The 23,952-nt window shown below is 42.2% G+C and overlaps 1 protein-coding gene across 2 annotated transcripts in view; it reads left to right on the top strand.

The window, feature by feature from the left end:
* FAM114A1 (family with sequence similarity 114 member A1) overlaps positions 1-23,952 on the top strand; it is an 84,649-nt gene that overhangs the window by 7,406 nt on the left and 53,291 nt on the right. For both annotated transcript variants that reach the window (XM_023224657.1, XM_031935360.1), the window contains 2 exons: positions 2,966-3,321; positions 15,580-15,667. In XM_023224657.1, coding sequence (XP_023080425.1) covers positions 2,974-3,321; positions 15,580-15,667 — 436 coding nt within the window. In that variant the 5' untranslated portion in view covers positions 2,966-2,973. The remainder of the gene's footprint in view (positions 1-2,965; positions 3,322-15,579; positions 15,668-23,952) is intronic.

Below are 23,952 nucleotides of genomic sequence, written 5' to 3'. Positions count from 1 at the left end.
GTTGGGTGGTGTGATGCCTCCAGCTTTGTCCTTTTTGCTTAGGAATACTTTAGCTGTTTGGGCTATTTTTTGGTTCCACATGAATTTTAGAATATTTTTTTCTAATTATGTGGAAAGCATCATTGGTAGTTTGATAAGAATAGCATTGAATCTGTACATTGCTTTGGATTTTAACAATAATGATTCTTCCTATCCATGAGCATGGAAAGTTTTTTCATTTGTGTCATCTCTGATATCTTTGAGCAGTGTTTTGTAATTATCGTTGTGGAGCTCTTTCATCTCCCTGGTTAGCTGTATTCCTATGTATTTTATTCTATTTGTGGCTATTGTGAATGGAATTGCATTCTTGATTTGGCCCTCAGCTTGGACGTTATTGGTGTATAGAAATGCTACTGATTTTTGTACATTGATTTTGTATCTTGAAACTTTGCTGAAGCTGTTTATCAGATCTAGGAGCTTTTGGGCAGAGACTATGGGATTTTCTAGGTGTAGAATCATATCACCTGCAAAGATAGTTTTTCTTCCTCTCTTCCTATTTTATTTCTTTCTCTTGCCTGATTGCTCTGTCTAGGACTTCCACCGTTGTGTTGAATAGAAGTGGTGAGAGTGGGTATCCTCATCTTGTTCTGGTTCCTAAGGGGAATGCTTCCAGCTTTTGCCCCTTCAGTATGATGTCAGCTGTGGGTTTGTCATAAAAGTCTCTTATTACTTTGAAATATGTCCCTTCAATGCTTAGTTTGTTGAGACAGAACATTTTTATTACCACTGAAAGTTCCATTGAATAGTGCTGCTCTACCTGATATCAATAATTTGTAAGCTTCAAAAGAGTTTTCTGCTTTAATGACTACATTCGTTATATGGTTTCTACCTCACTTCTTACCCTTCCAGTTTATCCTTGACTAAACCATCGTCTAGGCCTTCATCAGCTGGTCCCCAGCAAGGCATACTGTATGTATACAGGTCTCTTTCTCACTGTGAATTTCTGACAAAGACGTTGCAAAACTAAATGACAAGTAGTTTTTTGATAAGTGCTCAGGTATTTTCTAGACTTATTCTTTTTTGGAGACAGAGTCTCACTCTGTCACACAGGCTAGAGTGCAGTGACATGATCTCGGCTTACTGCAGCCTCCACCCACTAGGTTCAAGCCATTATTGTGCCTTAGCCTCCTAAGTAGCTGGGACTACAGGTGCGTGCCACCATGTCCAGCTAATGTTTGTATTTTTAGTAGAGACAAGGTTTCACCATGTTGGCCTTGGCTGGTCCTGAACTCCTGGCCTCATGTGATCCACCCACCTCAGCCTACCAAAGTGCTGGGATTACAGGTGTGAGCCATTATGCCTTGCCTTCTTATGCTTCTTCTCATTATTGCTACAAATATAATTAATAAAGCCAGATTCAATAATTTTAAAGATATAGGTAATACTCTTAGTTCCCATAGGCATAGTCCTTCATGCCAAGTAAGAGCTCCAGGAAAGTTTAAAGATAGCACTGTAGGTTTGTGTTAGCTTCCTATTGCTGCTGTGACAAATTACAACTAACTTTGTGGCATTTGCCAACACAGACTTATTATCTTGGAGTTCTGGAGGTCAGAAGTCTGAAATCAGTGTCCATGGGCTAAAGTCAAGTTGCTGGCAGCCTGGTTCCTTCTAGAGTCTCTGAGGGGAGGATGGTTCCCTTTTCCTTTTCCTTTTTAGCTTCTGGTGGCCACCCATATTCCTTGGCTTTGGGGCCCCTTCCTTCATCTTCGAAGTGTGTCACTCCAGCTTCTGCTTCTGTCAACACATCACCTTTTCCTCTTTGTAGTCAAGTCTCCCTCTGCCTCCGGATGATAAGGACACTTGCAATTACATTTAAGGCCAACTCAGATAATCTAAAATAATCCCCTCATCTCAAGATCCTTAACTTACTCACATCTGCAGGATCCTTTTGTTATGTAAGGTAACACACGTTCCAGGAATTGGGATATGGTTATTTTGGGGGCCATTCATTATTCCCACAGTCCCCAACCTTTTTGGCACCAGGAACTAGTTTTGTGGAAGACAATTTTCCCACAGATCAGCGGAAAGGGTGTGGGGGGAGATGGTTTCGGGATGATTCAAGCACTTTACATTTATTGTGTACTTTATTTCTGTTATTATTACATTGTAATATATAATGAAATAATTATCCAACTCACCAAAAGGTGGAACCAGTGGGAGCCCTGAGCTTGTTTCCCTGCAACTAGATGCTCACATCTGGGGGTGATGGGAGACAGATCATCAGGCATTAGATTCTCATAAGAGTGCACAGCCTAGATCCCTCAAACGTGCAGTTCACAATAGGGTTCATGCTCCTATGAGAATCTAATGCCACCACTGATCTGACAGGAGGCGGAGTTCAGGTGGTAATGCGAGCGCGATGGGGAGCAGCTGTAAATACAGAGGAAGCTGTGCTCACTCACCCGCTACTCACCCTTTGCTGTGCAGCTCGGTTCCTACCAGGCCATGGACTGATACGGGGAATAATGCAGGGTTGGGGACCCCTGCATTATTCGGTCTCCCACAAGGTTACATAGAGTATTGGTTAAAAAAAAGTTTGCCCCAGTCAGGTGCGGTGGCTCACGCCTGTAATCCTAGCAATTTGGGAAGCTGAGGCAGGTGGATCACCTGAGGTCGGGAGTTTGAGACCAGCCTGACCAACATGGAGAAACCCCGTTTCTACTAAAAACACAAAATAAGCCAGGTGTGGTGGCAAATGCCTGTAATCCCAGCCACTTGGGAGGCTGAGGCAGGAGAATCGCTTGAACCCGGGAGGCGGAGGTTGCAGTGAGCCGAGATTGTGCCATTGCACTCCGGCCTGGGCAGCAAGAGCGAAACTCCATCTCAAAAAAAAAAGTTTACCCCTACCAGATTTATTTATCCAGGGCTTTGAATTGAAGCTTAACAATCCGATGAAAGCATGAGGTGTTTGTAATTGTGTTGACAGATATTAAAATGTCTGATGATGCTGGCGACGCCTTAGCCACTGGAGACAAAGCAGAAGTTACTGAGATGCCTAATAGTGATTCTTTACCTGAAGATGCAGAAGTGCATTGTGATTCAGCTGCAATTTCACATGAGCCAACACCAGCTGACCCCAGAGGGGAGGGGCATGAAAGTGCAGCTGTGCAGGGTGCAGGGGCTGCCACCACTGGGCCCCCTGTGCAGCCTCAAGATGCCAACACCATGGAGCCCCCTCTCAATGGAGAAGTGACTGAGGATACACTTGCTGAGTGTATTGATTCCGTCAGCCTTGAGGCAGAACCCAGATCCGAAATACCCCTGCAAGAACAGAATTATCCGGTAAGAATGGGTCATTCAGTTCACTTCGGCCTAAGTTCTTGCTTATATCTACCATGTGCAGAGCTAGCAGCAAGCTCTGCAGGTCGGAATTGGGAGTTCAAAATGTACTGTGACATCCCCTCTGTCATCAGAAATGTGCTATGTAGTGAGATTAAACATATATGAAAATAATTTATCATAATATTTGCATTTTGATAAATATATTATTAACAGTAACAGCCACCAATTATCAGACACAAGCTGTGTGCCAGGCACTCTGCTAGGCACTTTATCTGTTATGTAATTCACTCCACCAGCAGTTCAAACCTGGGTATCACTAACTCCAGCTTATCCCTGTGGCAGCCGGGCTTAGAGATGGTAGCTTGTCCTGGGTTACTTGGTTGTAAATGGAAGATATTGTAATATCAGACGTCATGTCTCTGGATAATTAACAAGCCTGATTCCACCCTAAACAAGTCAATGTTTCTTTAAGATCACTTAAAATCTGATGTGTACTTACAAATCCATGGTGGAGATCTTCAGCCTTCAGATCACTGTTTTATCATCACACAACACCTTCCAGGGGAACAGAGGCAGAATGCACTCATCACCCCTCCCCTTTCAGTGCCTGCACCTGTCTCTCAGGGTAGGAGATAAACCAGATCTCTCTGTTGGCACCTGGGCCACCAAGAAGACTATCCCAGCAAGGTTTTCCTGGAGTCTTCACCTCCAGCCATGTGGGGCCGGGCAGGGGTGGGAGACGCCCCGCATGAAAGGAGGAGACAGGCTGCTCTCCTCATCCTGTCTGGGATAGACTGCCTTCTAGAAGGCGGGTGCAGGAGGGCAGAATTGGGGTCTTCCCTCAGCCAGGTCTAGCCCTGTTCATCCTGAAGTGTGCCACCACAGATCACTCCCTTGAGGTGACTCTTGCGCATGACGTGAGGGACAGGAACTAAACAGGGAACCAGGGCTTTCACCCTCCCATCTATCATTAACTCCATGAGCTTGGGCCAGACACCCTAATGTCTCTGCGCTTCAGGTTCTTCCTCTATGAAGTGAAGAATTATCACGTGAAGACCTTGACGCATCCTTCTGACTGATGTTTTATGACTCTTGTATTCAAGATTGGGCTTCCCTCACACCCACTTTCCTCAAGGGGTTTGACCCTCAGAACTGTCTGCGATGGGCTTTCTCAGGGGCAAGGTATTTATTTCCCTTCACTGGAAATGTTTAAACAAAAGCCAAACAGTCATTTTATAGAGATGTTATGGAAGCAATTTGAGGACCAGCTGGGAGTTTGGATCAGATAGGGTAAACATACACAAAATTTTGTTTATGAGTTTCAGGAGGTCACTGACCCTTTGAAGCCGTCTATAGATGCCTTAAATAATTAAGAGCCCCTAGATCAGAAGTTCTCAACTTTAGCTGAATGTTACCAACCACTGGGGGAGATTTAAAATATATTGAAGCCTGGGCAACATGGGGAACCCTGTCTCTGTGAAAAATACAAAAAATTAGCTGTCATGGTGGCATGTACCTGTAGTCGTTGCTACTTAGGAAGAGGCAGGAAGATCACTGGAACCCAAGTGGTCAAGGCTGCAGTGAGCTGAGATCGCACCATTGCACTCCAGCCTGGGCAACAAGAGTGAGACTCCATCTCAAAACAATAAATAAAATAAAATAGAGTATAATGGAATAGAATAGAATAGAAAATATTGATGCTAGGGTCCCAAACCCAAGGATTCTGATTCAGGAATGGGGCTTGGACATCAGCAATTTTTTAAAGTACCCCAAGTGGTTCTAATGTTTGGCCAGGATTGAGAATAATTACTTTAGGCTAAAGAATTTTCAAGGTCCTTTTTATGATTCTTTGAGTAGGTGATCTTCAGTATCATTCCAGCTCTAAAATGCTGTCGTGCTACACTAACACTTCAAAAGTATTTGGAGACAGGCCCTTTCATTCTTTTGGCTACTAGGACACTTTCATCCATTAATCTTAGAACAACAATAGCAATAACAGCCACAAAACACACAGGAAGTAAGTGGGACATTAATAAGCTGCAGGCTTGGCAGTTTGCATGGCATTGGTGAAGAGATGGACCACTAGATTATGTCAAGAATCAGCCCAAATAGGAAATGGCAAAGTGAGGACCTGACTCCAGAGCCTGCTTTGCCTCCACACTGTCTTTCTCATGTAGGGAGCTATGGTTCCCAATTTTCGTCCTAAGTGCTACTGTTAACAAATACCTTGGTACAGTAAGAAAAATATAACTTAGCCACAGCATTCTTACCTAAGATGACTTATACTATACAAGCTCTACTAATTCAAAATCCATATGCTGTTGATAGATTATACATTCCAATTTCAGACATAATAATTATAACAGGATTGTTCATGAAGATAGCACAGTAAGGCCGGGTGCGGTGGCTCACTACTGTAATCCTAGCACTTTGGGAGGACAAGGCAGGTGGATCACTTGAGGTCAGGAGTTCGAGACCAGCCTGGCCAACACGGTGAAACCCCGTCTCTACTAAAAACACAAAAATTAGCCGGGTGTGGTGGCACATGCCTACCAGGAAAGGGGATTCTACTATCTCTCTTAGTAGTTTATCCTTTTATTAGAAGTCAATTTTATACCTAGTCTTTGATTATTGTTCATTTTTTTCTATTTTATTTGCCTCTCGTTGCATACTCATAAGGAATCATTTTGCATTGATGAAGACAATTCTTTCCCTGTTGCTCCACAGCAGAGTGAATTACGCAAAACAAATTCTTGAATCTAAAGTTCATTACAAGGTGGTTGTTTGGATTGAACACAGGCCGCCCCTGAGGAATGGCAGGTTCTGCAGGAAAAAAGCCAAGTACAAAAGCCTATTTGACCCCATGTTCATCTACACCTGATAAATTCTCATCACCCCTTTAAAAAAGTTTCTGGCCGGGCACGGTGGCTCACACCTGTAATCCCAGCACTTTGGGAGGCCGAGGTGGCCAGATCACCTGAAGTCAGGAGTTCGAGACCAGCCTGACCAACACGGAGAAACCCCATGTCTGCTAAAAATACAAAATCAGCTGGGTGTGGTAGCGCACCTGTAATCCCAGCTACTCGGGAGGCTGAGGCAGGAGAATCACTTGAACCCGGGAGGCAGAGGTTGTGGCAAGTCGAGATTGCACCATTGCACTCTAGCCTGGGCAATAAGAGCGAAACTCCGTCTCAAAAAAAAAAAAAAAAGTTTCTGTGAGAGAATGCTTGCTTTACTAAAAAAAGAAAACTGGCAGAATAGACTTTGAGGATGTACTTCCAGGACACATTAGATTTTGTGATAATGTGCATAAATGTGTGTGTGTGTGTGTGTGTGTGCGCGCGCACGCACGCGCATATATATTTGTAAGTACCTGAGTCTGGGTCCCCTTAAAATCCACATTGTTAGGCTCACATTTGCCTCAGGCAGCATGGCCACCATAACTTGGCAGGTAGGGTATTGCGAGTAGCAGGTGGCCAGAGTCAAGGATGAGGCCATCTTTCTGGCTGGCGCCTCTGCTTTGAAGGACCACACCATTTATGCACTCAGATAAACTATCTCTATCTTTAGGGTTTCTTCTTTTGTCCTTTTTGACATACAGACTCAGAAGCCACTGAATTTAGCCTTCTCCTGTAGGAACCCACTTTACAACCTCCATGAGAAATTGTCCTCAGCATTGGAGGTTGGACCAGATTCTCTAAGGCCTCTACCAGCATCATGATGCAATGCGTTATGCCCAGAAACCTGGGTGGTGTAACTATCTTCAGGATGCCAACAGTCTAGTTGAGAAGGCAGTGCTGTATGAAAGCAATGATTACATGTCCTCTAGTACTAGATAGGACAGGCACAAGGGAACCTTTAGATGGAGCATTTAAATTCATCTTAAAGAGTCAGAGAAGTCTTCAGCCTCAATTCAAAGATGTTTGTCTTGAGTACTGGTTGGGAGTGACATTTGTCTCAGAGCTCTTGTGCGACCTTATTATATACTAGCTAGTCAATCCTTAAAAGACCCAATCTAGATCAAATTTCTCTAAATTCTTAACACCAAGAAAGGTTACCCAGAAGTTTTAAAATGTCATCCCTACTGCTCAACACCAACGCATAAGGCCAATTATGCAGAAGGTGAAGAATCCCAGTGTTAACGCTGTGAGTACTCTCACGGGAAAACGTGGGCGTGTGGACCACCATGGATAGTTCTCTCCCTAAAAAAGGAAAAGCAGAATGTTTAAATGCCATAAAGTTGCGGTCAAGAGAGACAAGGAGTAGGGGACACAGGTTGAGACATGACAGCATTTAGCCCCCTAAACCAGATGAGTAGAGTTTTCTCCAGTTCTGTTTGAGTATTTCCCCTTTTAGGCCTGCCGTAAAAAGACAGTGTTCCCTACTGCCTACGTTCCCTATTCTGTGTTCCCTAAACGGTGACACCCAGTTTTGGCTTGGACAACCAGGTGGATGAAGGTGCCATTCCGCCATAGAGAGCAGTGCTTCCCAGATCTGGTGGTGTATTGGAATCATGTGGGGAACCTGTTAAAAATTCAGATTCCTGGTTTCTACCCTGAGAGATTCTCAGGCACAAGATCATAGTGGAAGCTGAGACTCTATTTTTAATGAATTCCCCCAGGTGACACTCTTGCAGTCAGTCTGTGGACTAGAGTTTGGGAATCACTAACACTAGGACACAGAAAGAGCTAGTTGGGGTATGGGGAAGAATGAATCGAGAAGATGGTGAGTTCAGTTGGTCTTTGGTTTTTGGTAGAGACGGGGTCTCCCTGTGTTGCTGAGACAAGTCTGAAACTCCTAGGCTCAAAATCTTCTCTCACCTCAGCCTCCCAAAGTGCTGGGATGATAGGCATGAACCACCGCAGCAGCCTGAGTTCAGTATTAAATTATGCCATAGGACATCCAAGTGAAGATTTTTTGTGGACAGTTGGTTAAAATGGTCTGGAGAGACAGGTGATTCAGAGGCTATCAGCACCTATGTGGTTATTTCAGTAATGGAAGTGGGTAAGATGGACCAGGTGTTAATATATAAATAACAACAGAGGCCAAGCCCTCAGCCCTGGAAGGTTTCTGTCTCTAAGCCAATTTGGTTCGGCACAGCTCTTAGGGTTTGGTTTTGTTTTTTTTAAATAGCTTATGGTAGCAAGCAAAGAAGTTGTAGTACAGTCTCACCACTACCATATTCTATAAGGGAAATCAAGTCTCAGATCACATTGTACCACACTGATATTTTTAAATGAAATGGTGATTAACAAGCGAGTTGAAAATGGTGTATGAGAACTCTTTCCAGAGCTAAGGTTTCTTGCCTGATAGCTGGCATCAAGTCACCAGAATTCCCCAGAGTTGAAAGATGGATGGAAGACCATTTACACCGGGCAAAATCCTTTGTAACACCCTATTCATGTAAAACTAGAAGGAGTAGAAAATATACTTATTTACAAATCTTGAATACTTTTTTAAATTTTTATTTACATTTATTTATTTATTTGAGATAGGATCTCCCTCTATCGCCCAGGCTGGAGTGCAGTGGCGTGATCTCGGCTCACTGCAACCTCTGCCTCCCAGATTCAAGCGATTCTCCTGCCTCAGCGTCCAGAGTAGCTGGGACTACTGGCGTCTGCCACCATGCCAAGCTAATTTTTGTATTTTAAGTAGAGATGGGGTTTCACCCTGTTAACCAGGCTGGTCTTGAACTCCTGACCTCAGATGATCTACCCACCATGGCCTCCCAAGGTACTGGGATTACAGACATGAGCCACAAAGCCTGGCCCCGCCCTTTAAAAAAAAAAATAGAGTCTCTCTCTGTTGCCCAGGCTGGAGTGAAGTAGCAAGATCATAGCTCACTGCAGTCTTGAACTCTTGCATTCAAGTGATCCTCTTGCCTCAACCTACCAAGTTGATAGGACTACATATGCACGCCATCACGCCTGGTAAATTTTTAAATTTTTCTGTAGAGACCAGGTCTTGCCATGTTGCCCAGGCTGGTCTTGAACTCCTGGCTTCAAGTGATCCTCCTGCCTTAGCCTCCCAAAGTGCTGAGATTATAGGAGTGAGCCACCGAAGCCAGCTCCTTGAATACCTTTATTTTTACCATCTAGAACCCCTTTCAGATATTGAGAATGCTAGTAAATAGTCCACCATGTTTACCAGTTAAAACCCATTTTTGCAATTCAGTGTGGTAATTGGCAAAGCATCAGATGTTACTAGAGATACAGATAATAGAATCTCTATAAATAGCTGCCTCAAAGTATGGCTTTCCTGATTAGAATGCTGGCTAACCACTGGACTCTGCATATTTTATTGGCATGCTGACAGCACTTGGATTGTAGGTTAATCTAAGAAGCACCCTGTAATGTCACAATATGCATGTAGAAGCATTCTAATGTAAATAACTGAAATCATAATACTAAAAGATGGTAAAAAAGAAAAGAAGTGAGAGTCAGAAGATAGGCCATCAGAATAGAACACTCTAAGGCAGATGGAAAAGTGGGTGAGCTTTGGATGCTACTGAGAGGTCAAGTGAGTAATAAAAAGACTAAAATGAGTCCACGGCTTTGACAACAGGAAGCCACTTGACCTCGATGAGAACGATTTCCTGAAGTAGTGACATAGGAGCCTTGCTGTGGAGGGAGGAGGGACAAGGGAGGTGAATACGGAAGATAAGCACCTTTTTTTTTTTTTTTTTTTGAGACAGAGTCTCACTCTGCCTCCCAGGCTGGAGTGCAATGGCACAATCTCGGCTCACTACAACCTCCACCTCCCGGGTGCAAGCGATTCTCCTGCCTCAGCCTCCCGAGTAGCTGGGATTACAGCATGCACCACCACACCCGGCTAATTTTTGTATTTTTGGTAGAGACAGGGTTTCACCTTGTTGGCCAGGCTGGTCTCGAACTCCCAACCTCAGGTGATCCACCTGCCTTGGCCTACCAAAGTGCTGGGATTACAGGCGTGAGCCACAGTGCCTGGCCACTATCAGCACCTTTTTTTAAGAGACAAAGAAGAAAGATGTGGAGCAGACACCAGATAAGTTTGAAAGAAACGTTTTGTTCGTGTTGTGATTTTCATTTGTTGACTTCAAGATAGAGGAATCGTGTGCATGATTAAATGTAACCTATATAGAAAGCATGCACAGAAATGTAGCCTGGGCCAGGCGCAGTGGCTCACACCTGTAATCCCAGCACTTTGGGGGGCCAAGACAGGCAGATCACCTGAGGTCGGGAGTTCCAGACCAGCCTGGCCAACAAGGTGAAACCCCGCCTCCACTAAAAATACAAAAATTAGCCGTGCATGGTGGTGGGCACCTGTAATCCCAGCTACTCAGGAGGCTGAGGCAGGAAAATCGCTTGAGCCCAGGAGGCGGAGGCTGCAGTGAACCAAGATCACGCCCCTGCACTCCAGCCTGGGAGACAAAACAAGACTCCGTCTCAAAAAAAAAAAAAAAGAAAGAAATGTAGCCTGTACAGGGAAGCCGCTTGTATAGAAAAAGGCTGAAAAGCCAGAAAAGCCAGGAGAGAGTAAAACCAACCTACCCAGGCCAGGAGACGTTTAGGTGGAGGTGCTATGGTACCTAAGAGGAAGGTGCATTTCCATAATAATGAAAGGGAGGAGGTAATTGTGAATCGCAGGGTAGTGTACTTAGATTTGTGTTTAGATGAGTGTAGGCCAGTGTATATTTTGTGCATAAAAAGAACTACTCAAACGTTTAATTGGGTTTAAACAACTAGTGTTCCATCTATGAAGATGACAAACTCAAAAACCCAATCCTTAGGCTTCACGTGAATCTCACAAATCTCACTGTTTAGAAGTCTAGCAAAATCGAACAGTCACTTTTAAGATACTTTTGGTTAATATTTGGTTTGGTCCTTTTTACCAACTTAAATGCGTTTAAATATTTTAAACTGCATTTATAATATATTCTACTTCCTTTTTGAGTACCTGAGTTATCTACTTACACAAAACCTTGCTAAGTACTTAATAATTGTTATAAAGCTACTAAAATACATTTATAGAGTTGACTTAAAGACCTCTCAATAATGTGCAGAAACTTGGCATGATTTCAACTTAAAATCAGAAGTCTAATAATTCAAGTATTCATTTTTGATTTATTTTCAAAAACTGTCACTTTAGTAGGTCAGATTCCTTCAATATTAGTAGTACAGAATAGACCAAATATGCACAAAAATATGAATAGCATATCTTCAATGCTTTCAACTTTTCTATATTTAATTTTTAAATCTTCCCAAAGTTGAAATAACTGAGGCCATTTTCAATCAGATATTTTGACAGAGTTTCAGGCTGCAGAGCAATTTTCATCCTCCCAGCTGTCATACTGACCCCCTTTTTAGAGTAGCTATGTCATGAGTTACAAAAATTAAAAAGCATAGATCACCCTATGAGTTACGAACCCATATGTTTCATTGCCCACATTCCTGGATGCAAGTTATACACAGCACCTGATTCTCGATCTGCTCAAGGAAACAGAACAACCACGCCGCTCCTTCATCTTTAAGATAGGTACATATGTTTTCCATCTAAATGTTAAAGGCCTTTGAATTTGATGGAGTTCTGGGATTTAATTTTTTTCTATCTAATACCTTTAAACTCGATAGCCTAAAATAAATCCATTTTCTATTTAATGATAAGACTTTTAAATGGGATACTAGATATGAAAATGTCTTTCCTATTTAAAGAACATTGAACTTGGGTCAGGTGCAGTCACCTGTAATCCTAGCACTTCGGGAGGCCAAGAGAGAAGGATCACTTGAGGCCATGAGTTCAAGACCAGCCTGGGCAATGCAGTGAGATCCTGTCTCTACAAAAAATAATTTTTAAAAATTAGTTAAGTGTGGTGATGCACGCCTGTAATCTCAGTTACTTGGAGGCTGAGGCAAGAAGATCACTTGAGCCCAGGAGTTGGAGGATGCAGTGAGCTGTTATCATACTACACACTCCAGCTTGGGCAACAGAGCGAGACTCTGTCTCCTAAAAAGAAAAAAGAACTGTAAACTTGATAGAATCCTACATTCTTTCTTAGGACTACACAAAGGTTTAGATGTTTAAATGATCTCCAGTTGAGTTTCGAATATCCCTCTTGATCAAGCCAAATCTAATTTGCTGTTATAAGAGTTATGGGGAGCAGGCAGGAAGTTGAGAGAGTTCTGATCTGATGATTTTCTTTCCTCTGTGTATTAGGATGTGAAGTTGCCTATTGAAGGAGGTGGAAGTTATGGGGGGAGGGTGAGAAAAAAGTTTTAAAACCCCTCTATTGGTAATAAGCAACCTGAGCAGCTCCATGCTGCCTATTGTAGCGTCTCCTAATTGTGTGACATTAATTAAGTCCATTTGAAGTGGAGACCATATTCATGATGAGATATATTTATAATTCATGCTTAACATTTAGTCCATATGTTTTTATATTAAATATGTGTATTTAGTTATTCAAGTATTTGCCATTTGATAACAAATATTCTTTATAGCTGATCAAGAAGTCACAGCTCAATGTCAAAGAACTTTATTAATAAAGCAATTGAAGTAGTCACTTATTATACAGCAAAAAGTTCTAGACTCATTTAACATTTATTTCCATTTGCTAGTCAATTACCAGCTGTCAGAGCATAATAAATATTATAAATTTGAGTCAGAAGCTGTCACCTCTAATTGTATTAACTCTTCTTAATCATAGGTAGTGATTTGTCCTGTGAAAGACTGATATTAATCACTGACTTCCATCTGTCTTCATAATGGTGTAAAATTGCCACTGGATTCCATTGCTGAAGTGAAGTAAATCAATGTAGACACCAAAAATGAAAGGAGGCAGTGATGAGTCATGAATATTTCCGTTCATGTTAACAAGCTTCTCATTGTTTCCAGACAGAGAGAAAAAAATGACAGCTAGCTTTCAAAGCTTTTTGCTTCTTAGTCTTAAAAGTGTAGTTTCTTCTTCTCATTATTTCTATATGCCAGGCACTAAGCTCACAGCATTATATGAATTATTTCTTTGAATCTTCACAACCACCAGTGAAGTTATTGGTTCTTATACTTGTGGCACTTATGGTACTATTCTTTGCATTTTATAATGAGGAAATGAAGGCTTAAAATAACTTGAGTAATTTGTTGTCCAAAACAGCAGAGCCTGGAGTCAAACCCAAGCAATTTAACTTCCATAACTTAGTCTCAACCAGTACTCTACACAGATGGGTGAGGTTTGAATCAGTTAGGAATGCTGTTGAGTCGAAGTAACTAAAATCCAACATATAGTAGTTCACAAAATAGTGATTTTTTTTTTCTCTCACTTAATAGAAAGAATGGAGATAGACAGCTACTTATGTTGGTTTAGTAGCTCAGCGGAGCCAGGACCAGTGACTGTGATTCCGTGGCCTTTCCCTTGTGACAGCAAAAATGACTGCTTCAATTTCAAGCTTCATGTCCACATTCTGGGCAGGAAAAAAGAGAAGGGGAAAGAGTGGGCACTTGCTGTAACTATAATGTATCATGAAAGCAAAAACTATACCATTTATATATCTCATTAGTTGAAAACTGTTTCACATGGCCATGCTTATCTGCAAGAGTAGAAAACAGAAAGGGAGGCTGGGCATGGTGGCTCACGCCTATAATCGCAGCACTTTGGGAGGCCAAGGTGGGCGGATCATGAGGTCAAGAGATCGAGACCATCCTGGCCAACATGGTAAAACCTCGTCTCTACTAAAAATACAAAAAGTCAGCCAGGCGTGGTGGTGCGCGACTGTAGTCCCAGCTACTGGGGAGGCTGACGCAGGGGAATCGGGGAATCGCTTGAACCCAGGAGGCGGAGATTGCAGTGAGCTGAGATCGTGCCACTGTACTCCAGCCTGGTGACAGAGCAAGACTCTGTCTCAAAACAAAACAAAACAAAACAAAACAAACCAGCAAGGGAGTCGGGAGTTAGGGATGACTAATGGACCAGCTGTGAGTCAAAAGTTATGGAATCTACAAACGCCGTAGGAATTTTCCACTGCCTCCTTACTTTCTTTCTGCCCTTCCTTCCTCCCTCCCTCCCTTTCTCCCTCCTTTCCTTCCTTCCTTCTTCCCTTTTGAGTACAAAAGAGCTATGATTCTCCATATAGGTAACTCATAGAATATTTATTCTTGCCTTGTTTTCTAGAGTGTGTTCCCAGATAGAAAGAGAACGCTGTGGTTCCACTACCTGAGTCAGGACTCATTGGTTGCAAGTAACAGAAACATGCACACCTCACTGAGAAAGTGGATGCATTTCAGCCATTTATTCAACAAATATTTATTAAGCACTCATTATATTCCAAGCACTCTTCTAGGCTCTGAAAGTATATCAGTGAACAAAACATTATAAAAACAAAAAAAGAATGAACAAGAATATGAGAGAATCTCATAGAACCCAAAGATCAAAAGCAGCAGGGCCTTCGGAGGGACAGAAACCAGGGACTAAGAAGCTGTCAGGAATCCAAACAGCAGCTCTAAGCCAATCTCCATTCTGCTCACTCTGCCTTCTCTTAATTCTTAGTCTGTGTGGTGGGTATAACATGGTCACCCACATAACCTGAGTTTTCAACTTCTGTTCATGCACACAGTTCACACTGAACCACAGTCTCTCAGTTCCAATTCCAAAAACCTAGGCAAACGAATTGGAATCCACTGAGGTCAGGGACAGTCTTATCCCTGTGTTATAGGAGTCACTGTGAGTGAAGCGGGGCACCTTGAATCAAAGGTTTCTACCTTGCAAGCCTTCCTGTCACTGCTGCCCATCTGTCTCCAGGCATGTTGATGCTTTTTAGACACTTTGCCCATCATCCACGCCAAAGCACCTGCCTGCTGCACCAGAGGTTTAAAAGTTAACTCTACCTTGAAGAGCACATTTTTTAAAGCCCTGTAAGAACTAACAGGGTCCAGGTCATTTTGAACTTTTTCAGATCACTCTTGTGCCCTCATGTGTATCTTTTTCCCATATAGCCTTTTCCTTGTCTTCTAGATAATACGAGAGAATCGAGGCTCAGTTAACATCAAACTCCCTTCTCACTTCAAACCAAGCCTTCAGAAGCCAAGATCAGCACTAATCAGTTTGGTTCCAAAGTACACATTGCAGTGTGGGTCGGGATATTCTTTTATGACCCTTATAAACTATACGCCAATGAGATACGGTTGTTGGTGATTCTTTTCCAAACCTCCTCTTTGTTTCAAACCAATAGGTGTTTTTCCATTCAGGGATATACTGAATTGCTGACCTGCGGCTAATCTGTTTTTCTCCAGGCTGTGGATTCCCCTCCAAGTGGAGGAGGATGGGCAGGCTGGGGATCCTGGGGCAAATCTCTGCTGTCATCTGCATCTGCCACCGTAGGTAAGCATTGTATGTTGCATTGGAATAGACAAAGTCCCGAAGCCTAATAGGATAGGACATTTTGATCGCACTGTATACTAATAAAGTTTAACATTAGCCCATGAGGAAACCATGTTTAGTGCTTACTATTCTAAGTGCTTCATTTATTCCTCCAATACATTTATTCCTCAAAATAACCCTGTATGGAGGAACTGTTGTTTGCTGCACTTTACAGATAAGAAAGCTAATCAGAGAGAGACTAAGACCTTGAGCAAAGTCAGGAATGTCTGGGTTGCAATTTAAAAACCAAGTAGTATGGCTTTTAGCCACTATATTATACGGTCTTTTAAAGTGTAATATATTCTTAAAGCTTCGTGTTTATCATTCCACTTGAATTTCTTGTAATGCACAACTCATCTACTCCCAAAAAAGATTTGAGGGCCGGGCGCGGTGGCTCAAGCCTGTAATCCCAGCACTTTGGGAGGCCGAGACGGGTGGATCACGAGGTCAGGAGATCAAGACCATCCTGGCTAACACGGTGAAACCCCGTCTCTACTAAAAAATACAAAAATTAGCCGGGCGAGATGGCGGGCGCCTGTAGTCCCAGCTACTTGGGAGGCTGAGGCAGGAGAATGGCGTGAACCCGGGAGGCGGAGCCTGCAGTGAGCCGAGAGCGCGCCACTGCACTCCAGCCTGGGCGACAGATCGAGACTCCGTCTCAAAAAAAAAAAATTTGAGATATCTTGATAAAAGATATTTCATTAGCAGGATATTAAAATGTAAGTAGAAAACAATGTGCTGGTAGGGATATATATTTTATATATCCCACGGCTAATAGAGTTTTTGTAATTGAGTATTGACCTCAACTCTGAGCTTCTTGGCTGCCAGTACATTATTTCTCTTTGAAAACAAAATTTTAATTTAAATAAATCGATTTTTCTGGTTTAACATTTTTAAATACATTTCCTGTATTTGTTCTTATACAAAGAGAAAATATGATGGATAGTATAGTGCCTTCCTGAGTGCAAATTTGTCAGGATATTCTTCATGTTACCATTTCTTATATTCTGTCTTCATGAAAACTGAAGGTATAACATCAATATATCTAAGATGATTTAGCAAAGGCATTTCATCTTGAAGGTGGAAGGTAAGGAGAAGACAGGGGAAGCCACAGGTAACAGTTTTCACATCATGCACTTCAGGTGTTCTAAGGTGCAGTCCATGGCCATGAGGATCTTGCGATGGGCCATGAATTGGTCCACTTCACTGTTACTCCTAAAACCAGGAAAGTCTTAAGGCCTTTTGCCCCACCTCAGTGGACCATAACCACAGTGTTAAGGGCCAGATATCTAACTTTATAGAGCTTGGGCTGCCTGAAAGAACGGATAGATTGCATTCCTCTAATTCCATCTCTGTCAAATATCAGTTTGCTCAGGAAGGCTCTGGGAAGAAGTAGCAGTGGCCAAATAAATGTTGACCTCTCTGGTAAGAGCCTGGAGAGCAGATTTTCTCTATTGCTTATTGAAGGGGATGGATATGCCTGAGTACCACATATGCAGATGACAAAATTAACTAAGTTCAAGTAGAGGCACCTGTTTTGTTTTCTGAACAGGACAGTGTCTCTTCACAAGGGTGAGGACAAGCACCTGCAGGCATCCTCTGTCCTTGGAAAAACGTTTGAACTTTTAGTGGCTATCAAAAGGATCTTGCCACTAGTGGCACTTAGTTAGAAGTGGCATGCTTTCTAAGCCAAAAACTAAAAAGGGGGTTTTAAAAGATTGTTTTAATTGGAATAAGTCATGAAAAAGTAAACAATATGGTTACTAAAATTATACAGCTCTTCTCGTGGTTTATATCATAAAATAGTTACGTGTCCTGGATGTTTCCAGTTTTAACAGCATCCAAACCACTCTGGTTTATAATGTATTTGGTGCTTCGAGGGTTCTATAATAGATGGAGGATTTACTCTTCCATTAAACTTTTAAATATAAGTTCCTGCCACAGAAAATACAGAAATTATCTGCCCTGTGATAGCAGCTACAGGTGCTCTTTGTGCACACTTAAAGGTGCAGCTCCCTGTAACTGCTCTAGCCCTCGTTGGTCAGACCATTTACTGTTGTTTCTCATTCAGTGTCTGCACCTCATTTGACTTTGGGCTTTGTTGGACCCTCCCAAGATTTCCTGTCCATGGACTGACAGCTCGCCCACTGAATTTACTATCCAACACCTTCTTCGGTGTCTTGCTGTAATCTGACCTCTGCACACATGCAGCTTTGGTTCCAGTGGACTGTGCTCCAAGGCCCTGGGTTTTGTTACCTGGGTCACATGTAACCAGTAGATGGTGCTGACTTTACTGCTTAAAAAGTGGAATGTGGCCAGGCCCGGTGGCTCACGCCTGTAATCCTACTTTGGGAGGCCCAGGTGAATGAATCACTTGAGGTCAGGAGTTCGAGACCAGCCTGGCCAACACGGTAAAAACCCGTCTCTACTAAAAATACAAAAATTAGCTGGGCGTGTTGGTGGGCGCCTGTAGTCCCAGCTGCATGGGAGGCTGAGGGAGGAGAATTGCTTGAACCCAGGAGGTGGAGGTTGCAGTGAGCAGAGATTGTACCCCTGCACTCCAGCCTGGGCAACAGAACAAGAGTCTGTCTCAAAAAAAAAAAAAAAAAGCGAGATGTGATTTTTTCATGGCAGGTCCCTTTTGACTTGATCTGACGTCATTGTCTTAATCTGCGGCCTGTGCTTATGTTTGGGGTTGCTCTTAAAGTTTCTCTGTATCTGAGCCACCATGCAGATGATCAATACTGCATCTTGTTACCCTCACAACAATTTATAAATTCTGGTGGTTCTCATCTGACTCTGAGTAGTAATTGATCCAGAAGAGCCTAGAGAGGTAATTTCCTGTAGGCCATCATGATCATTGTGCCAGTCATATTTTTCATGGCACATGATCCCTGTGCCATGAGAAATCATATCCCGCTTTTTAAGTAGTAATGTCAGCACCATCTACTAGTAATATTTGAACAAAGTAACAAAACCTGGAAACCTTGGAGCACAGTCCACTGGAACCAAAACTGTACATGTGCAAAGATCAGATTACAGTAGGACACCTAAGAAGATGCTGGATAGTAGATTCAATGGGCGAGCTGTCAGTCCATGGATGGAAAAACCTGCCACTTTTCCTCTAGGGTGAGTAAACACGTGGTTTCTCTGAGAATGTATGACATTTGCACATTCCTCATGCAATATCAGAATGAAGCTCAGTATACCCTCTTGTATTAGTTTCTGTCGCTGTGTAAGGAATTACCACAAAGTTAGAGGCTGAAAACAACATGCATTCATGATTTTACAGTTTCTGTGGGCCAAGAGTTCAGGTATGGGACAGCTGCTTGTCTCACCAGGCTGAAATCAGGGTGGCAGCCAGCTGTATTCTCATCTAAGGCTCACGTTTGCCTGAGGCAGCATGGCCCTGGGGTTGACACTGTGCTTGTATATAATGGAAGTTATGCCTTTCTTGCCTCTCTCAATCCCAAGAGAGTGGCTCAACCTAGACCACAGATCAGGAAGGCACCCATAACTGTAAAGTCTCTGGAGGATAGGGTGGTGCAGCTAGAAGGGGGCCCAGAGTCGAGGATGAGGCCAGTGGCTCTGCCAGCTGCTCACCTGGCACCTCTGCTTTGAAGATGCCATATTTTAGGGTCATTCACGTTGTTGGCAGAATTCAGTTTTTGAAGTTGTAGGACGGAGGACCCTGTTTCCTGCTGGTTATTGACCAGGGGTCACTTTCAGCTCTTAGGGGCTGCCCTCAGGTCCCCTTTCAAAGCCAGCAGGAAAACCTCTCTCACGCTTCAAATCGCCACCTTCAGGAAGGGCCCCTCTGTTTTAAAGACGTTCCTGATTAGTGCAGGTGCACTGAGGATGACCTCTCTTGTGAGTCACTGAAATTCAACTGATCAAGGACCTTAATTACATCTGAAAATTCTCCTCATCTTTGCCAGATACAGTAACCTAATCACAGGAGTGGAATCCCATCCTGTTTACACTCCGGCTCACACTCCAAAGGGAAGGGATCACATAGGGTATATATATCTGGGGACAAGACTCTTAGGGCCATCTCTCAATATGGTCATGCTTCACTTAACAATGGGAATGCCTTCTGAGAAATGAGTCGTTAGATGATTTAATCATTGTGCAAACCTCACAGAGTATACACAAACCTACACAGCTAGGCTATGTGGCAGAGCCTATTGCTCCGAGGCTACAAACACAGGACAGCTTATTACTGTACTGAATATTGTAGGCAATTGTAACACAATAATTAATAAGTATTTGTGTATTCCACTCATCTAAACATAGAAAAGGCACAGGAAAAATACAGTGTTATAATCTTATGAGACCACTGTCATAGATGTGGCCCATTGATGACCAAAAGTTTGTCATTTGGTGCATCCTGCCTACCTTAATTTTCTTCTCATCTCTGTTTGAGATCTTTATCAGTTACACCACCAATTCCAGAACCTTAGTATTTTTTATGGCTCTGGCTATGTGCTGGAATTTTGAAAAGCTAGAGAATCTTGGCATTTTTCTCTTGTTTGCATACAAAATGGCAAAGGGTACATGAGGAAGGTCATTAAAATTTTGAAATATTGATGCTCATTCTAAAAGTCCCTTTGGAGAAATTTTAGAGCTATCTTTAGAAAAGCAGGTACTAAAATTGTCTGTCACCACTGATCATCACTACCCACCTCCCCCTCAAAATGAATGCAATAGAAATATGACTGAAAACCCTGCCTAAATTGCTCTGACTGCATATTTTGGAGGTTTCTGATCAGGACATGCTATGACTCTATGTAGCAATAGTAGCTAAAACAAGAGCAATATATATTTCAAAACTGGATAAGTGTCTTTGTAGACCTGTACAGAACTGAAACATGTAGCCTAACTGGAGGCTGAAGTCATGGGTTCCCAGGCTGGAAACAAGCACTGGTGGTTGGGAGTTTGACTCCTGAAAGGTAACAGGGATCATAAGCAGCCCACACATGGTGCCAAGCTCAGAGCCTGAAACAGGTTGGAATGGAGTTCAACGATCTCAGTGAACAGAGAATTTAAGGTTATGGGTGCCTTCCTGATCTGTGGTCTATGTTGAGCCACTATCTTGCGATTGAGAGAGGCAAGCGAGGCACAACTTCCTCTATGTACAGGCATAATGTCAACCCCATGGCTATACAGCATTTGCAGTTTATTATCATCAGGCAAGAAACTTATTGGAAAACAGATCACTCACAGTAGTAGACAAGCTTTGAAGATTTATAAATTGCCTTTGGAAAGTAAAGAAATAACCACATGCTCAATTGCAATTGATTTCCACTCAGAAACCTTGTGTATACCTCCAGGGTAATTCCAGCTGCAGACAGGGGTGCAAAACATATAGTCCTTCACAAAACACAGAGCTGTTAATTGAGCAGTAGAAATGGAAACCATTACTTCTTACAGTTGTTGAAAAACTGCAGTTAGAATAGTTAGAACTGTTAAGAGTTGGTAGGAGAGTAATAGGAGAATAGAAACAATTGAAAACTGGTACTCTCTTGGAATGAGCACTGTACCATGAGTCATAAGACCTGGGACCCAGTCCTGAGTGCTACTAACTTGTGATCACAAGGCACTGTTACTAACTAGCTACACCATGCCCTTAACCTAAGACTCAGGTTCTTTGTATGGAAAAGTGTGGGTGGAAAAACTTGAGAAATTCTAAGGTCTCGTCCAACTTCCAGAATATGATGATACCGTATTCTGTGTCTGTGCATAGAAGGAGAAAGATATTTGTGCCCACTGTGCTAAGTGAAAAAATATAAAAAATTAATTGAAATTATTTGTACTTTTTGTTTTTATATTTTGTATTTTGCCTCATTACTTTGACTCTGAGGTTAAGGGAAATGAGAAAAAGTGACCTTCCCAATGCATATACAAAGTCAAACATTTTTCAGCCAATAATTATTTTTGGAGAGGCCTTAACTCTTGCATTAGGTTCAACTACAGCTACACTGTTATCACATTCTTAGAAGATTTGGTCACCTGTCACCCATGCCTTTGGATAAGTTTGTAAAATGAAATAAGCATGGTTATCATTTCCAGGCAGAAATAAGAGTGGAAAACATTTTAGAAAAGAGGGTTTTTTTGGAGGCTGAGGCAGGTGAATCACTTGAGGTCAAGAGTTCGAGACCAGCCTGGCCAACATGGCAAAACCCTGTCTCTACTAAAAAAATACAAAAATTAGCTGGATGTGGTGACACGCCCCTGTAGTACCAGCTACTTGGAGGCTGCAACAGAAGAATCACTTGAGCCTGGGAGACAGAGGTTGCAGTGAGCCAATATTGCACCACTGCACTCCAGCCTGGGTGACAGAGCAAGACTCTGTCTCAAAAAAAAAGAAAAGAGGGTTTTGATAGTAGTTCCAAATCCCACAGCATCTTATAGACCTGACTTGTTCCTAAAATGTATTACTAGGCTAAGAGTAATAGACCATTAGTCAAAATGAAAGTCAACAACACTAAAACATAGGTAAGTATACAAAAGGAAGAGCTCTATAGTAGGATGAGTCATTTATTTCTAGATACCACCAAAGGCTTAAATGTTTATTTGAAATTCTAGTTTTGACAGTTTTATGAGTTTAAGCATCTTATGCAAGAGTACCTGAGGTTGGGGGTTGGTGTGTACAGAATGTACCTGATCTGTATATTTACTTTTTCCAAAATTATCATTGTTCCCCTTCCTCATCCTCTCCCAAGGTACATAGTTTTTTCCTTCTGCACATTTTAATGAAACTCTTCTACCAGCCCTGTCAGAAATGACAGTGTTCATTACAGAGATGGCAAACTTGTCAAAATGGTACTAGAATGAGACATCGTCACTGTGTAAATCACTGTCGATAGGGCATGAATTCATTTTTGAAGGTGACATTACTGGTGATATGAAATTTCTTAAGGATAATTGAGACAAAGAGAATAGGATTAATGCTTAGAGTTTGTCCACCATCCTTTAGATTCTATGAATAAAACACAGGGGTTAATGAGTTTCTGTTGAACTTCTGGGCAAATATCATCAGTTCAGTAACACTTCTTTTCTATTTTGAGCCTAAAGGGAAGTAAGCATCTGATTACAGAGTGGACATCAACCATCATATGGAGAGGAAAGACTATTACAAAGGAAGGTTGATTGGCTCCCTTTTTGCTGCACTATAGTTCGCTTTGGTTGAGCATGGTAGTATCAATTTGTGCTTTTCTGAACAATTACTCTTCACAACTTTTTATAATATCTTGAACTCATCGATAGAAGAGTCTGAAACACAGTCAGTGTATATACATATAGACAGATACAGATATATCTACCTCCATTCAGCAGGATACTATGCAGCCATTAAAAAGACCAAGGTAGATCACTGTTCTAGGTTGGATGCCCAGCAGAGGGATGAGGCAGAAATTGTGTGCTGGAGTTTTACTGTGAAGTGCTTTCTGGAACAAGCTTTGCAAGACAGCAAAGGATTGGAAAGGAAAACTGAGCCAAGGGAGAAGTTGAACTGCAATGTCTTTACAGCAGAGGTCTTAGCCTATCCCATAGGGAGCTTGGGGTTTGGGATGAGTCTTAGGAGATGTCTTTCCTTAATCTGCCAGGCCGGGCCTTTATATCAACAGCTCCCTCATTGACCATTCACTGTAGTATAGTCTTGGTGGAACCAGCTCCCTTTGGTCAAAGGCAATTCAAAGGGAGGCATTTACTTAGTTGAGCACTGTCAACAGACAACACTCCCAGAATCAAGGAGAATGAGCACTGTGATTCCAGACAGCACACAGCACCCAGCACTATCTCTATGTGCTGAGACTTCAACTGTGAACTGCCAAATGGAAAAGCCAGGTCCAGAAGACTTATATGTAGGTAAATATGCTTTTACATTCTTGAAAAGAATCACAAGAAATAATTAGAATTGTTATCTTTAGAAGGAAGGGGTTGAGGGGAGAGAAAGGGCTACTTTAAGTCTTTCAAAATCTCCAAGCATTGCTTCTTTTAGAAGTCACTCCTTTATCAGAGCAAATGCATTAGAATGTACCCACATTTCTCATTAAATTTACTACACACACACACACACACACACACACACACACACATATATATATATCAACTATGTAGGAGTTGAATTTATTTGAATAATTGACCAACTGATCCAGTATTACATTTTGAATACATTTAAGTAAATATTAATTACTATCTAATTTGTAATTTAATTTTTTTCTTTTAAAGCCAATAGCTTTTGC

This window comes from Piliocolobus tephrosceles, chromosome 3 (genome assembly GCF_002776525.5).
Source record: "Piliocolobus tephrosceles isolate RC106 chromosome 3, ASM277652v3, whole genome shotgun sequence".
Classification (NCBI taxonomy): Eukaryota; Metazoa; Chordata; class Mammalia; order Primates; family Cercopithecidae; genus Piliocolobus; species Piliocolobus tephrosceles.
This window is presented reverse-complemented; position numbering and strand designations above follow the sequence as displayed.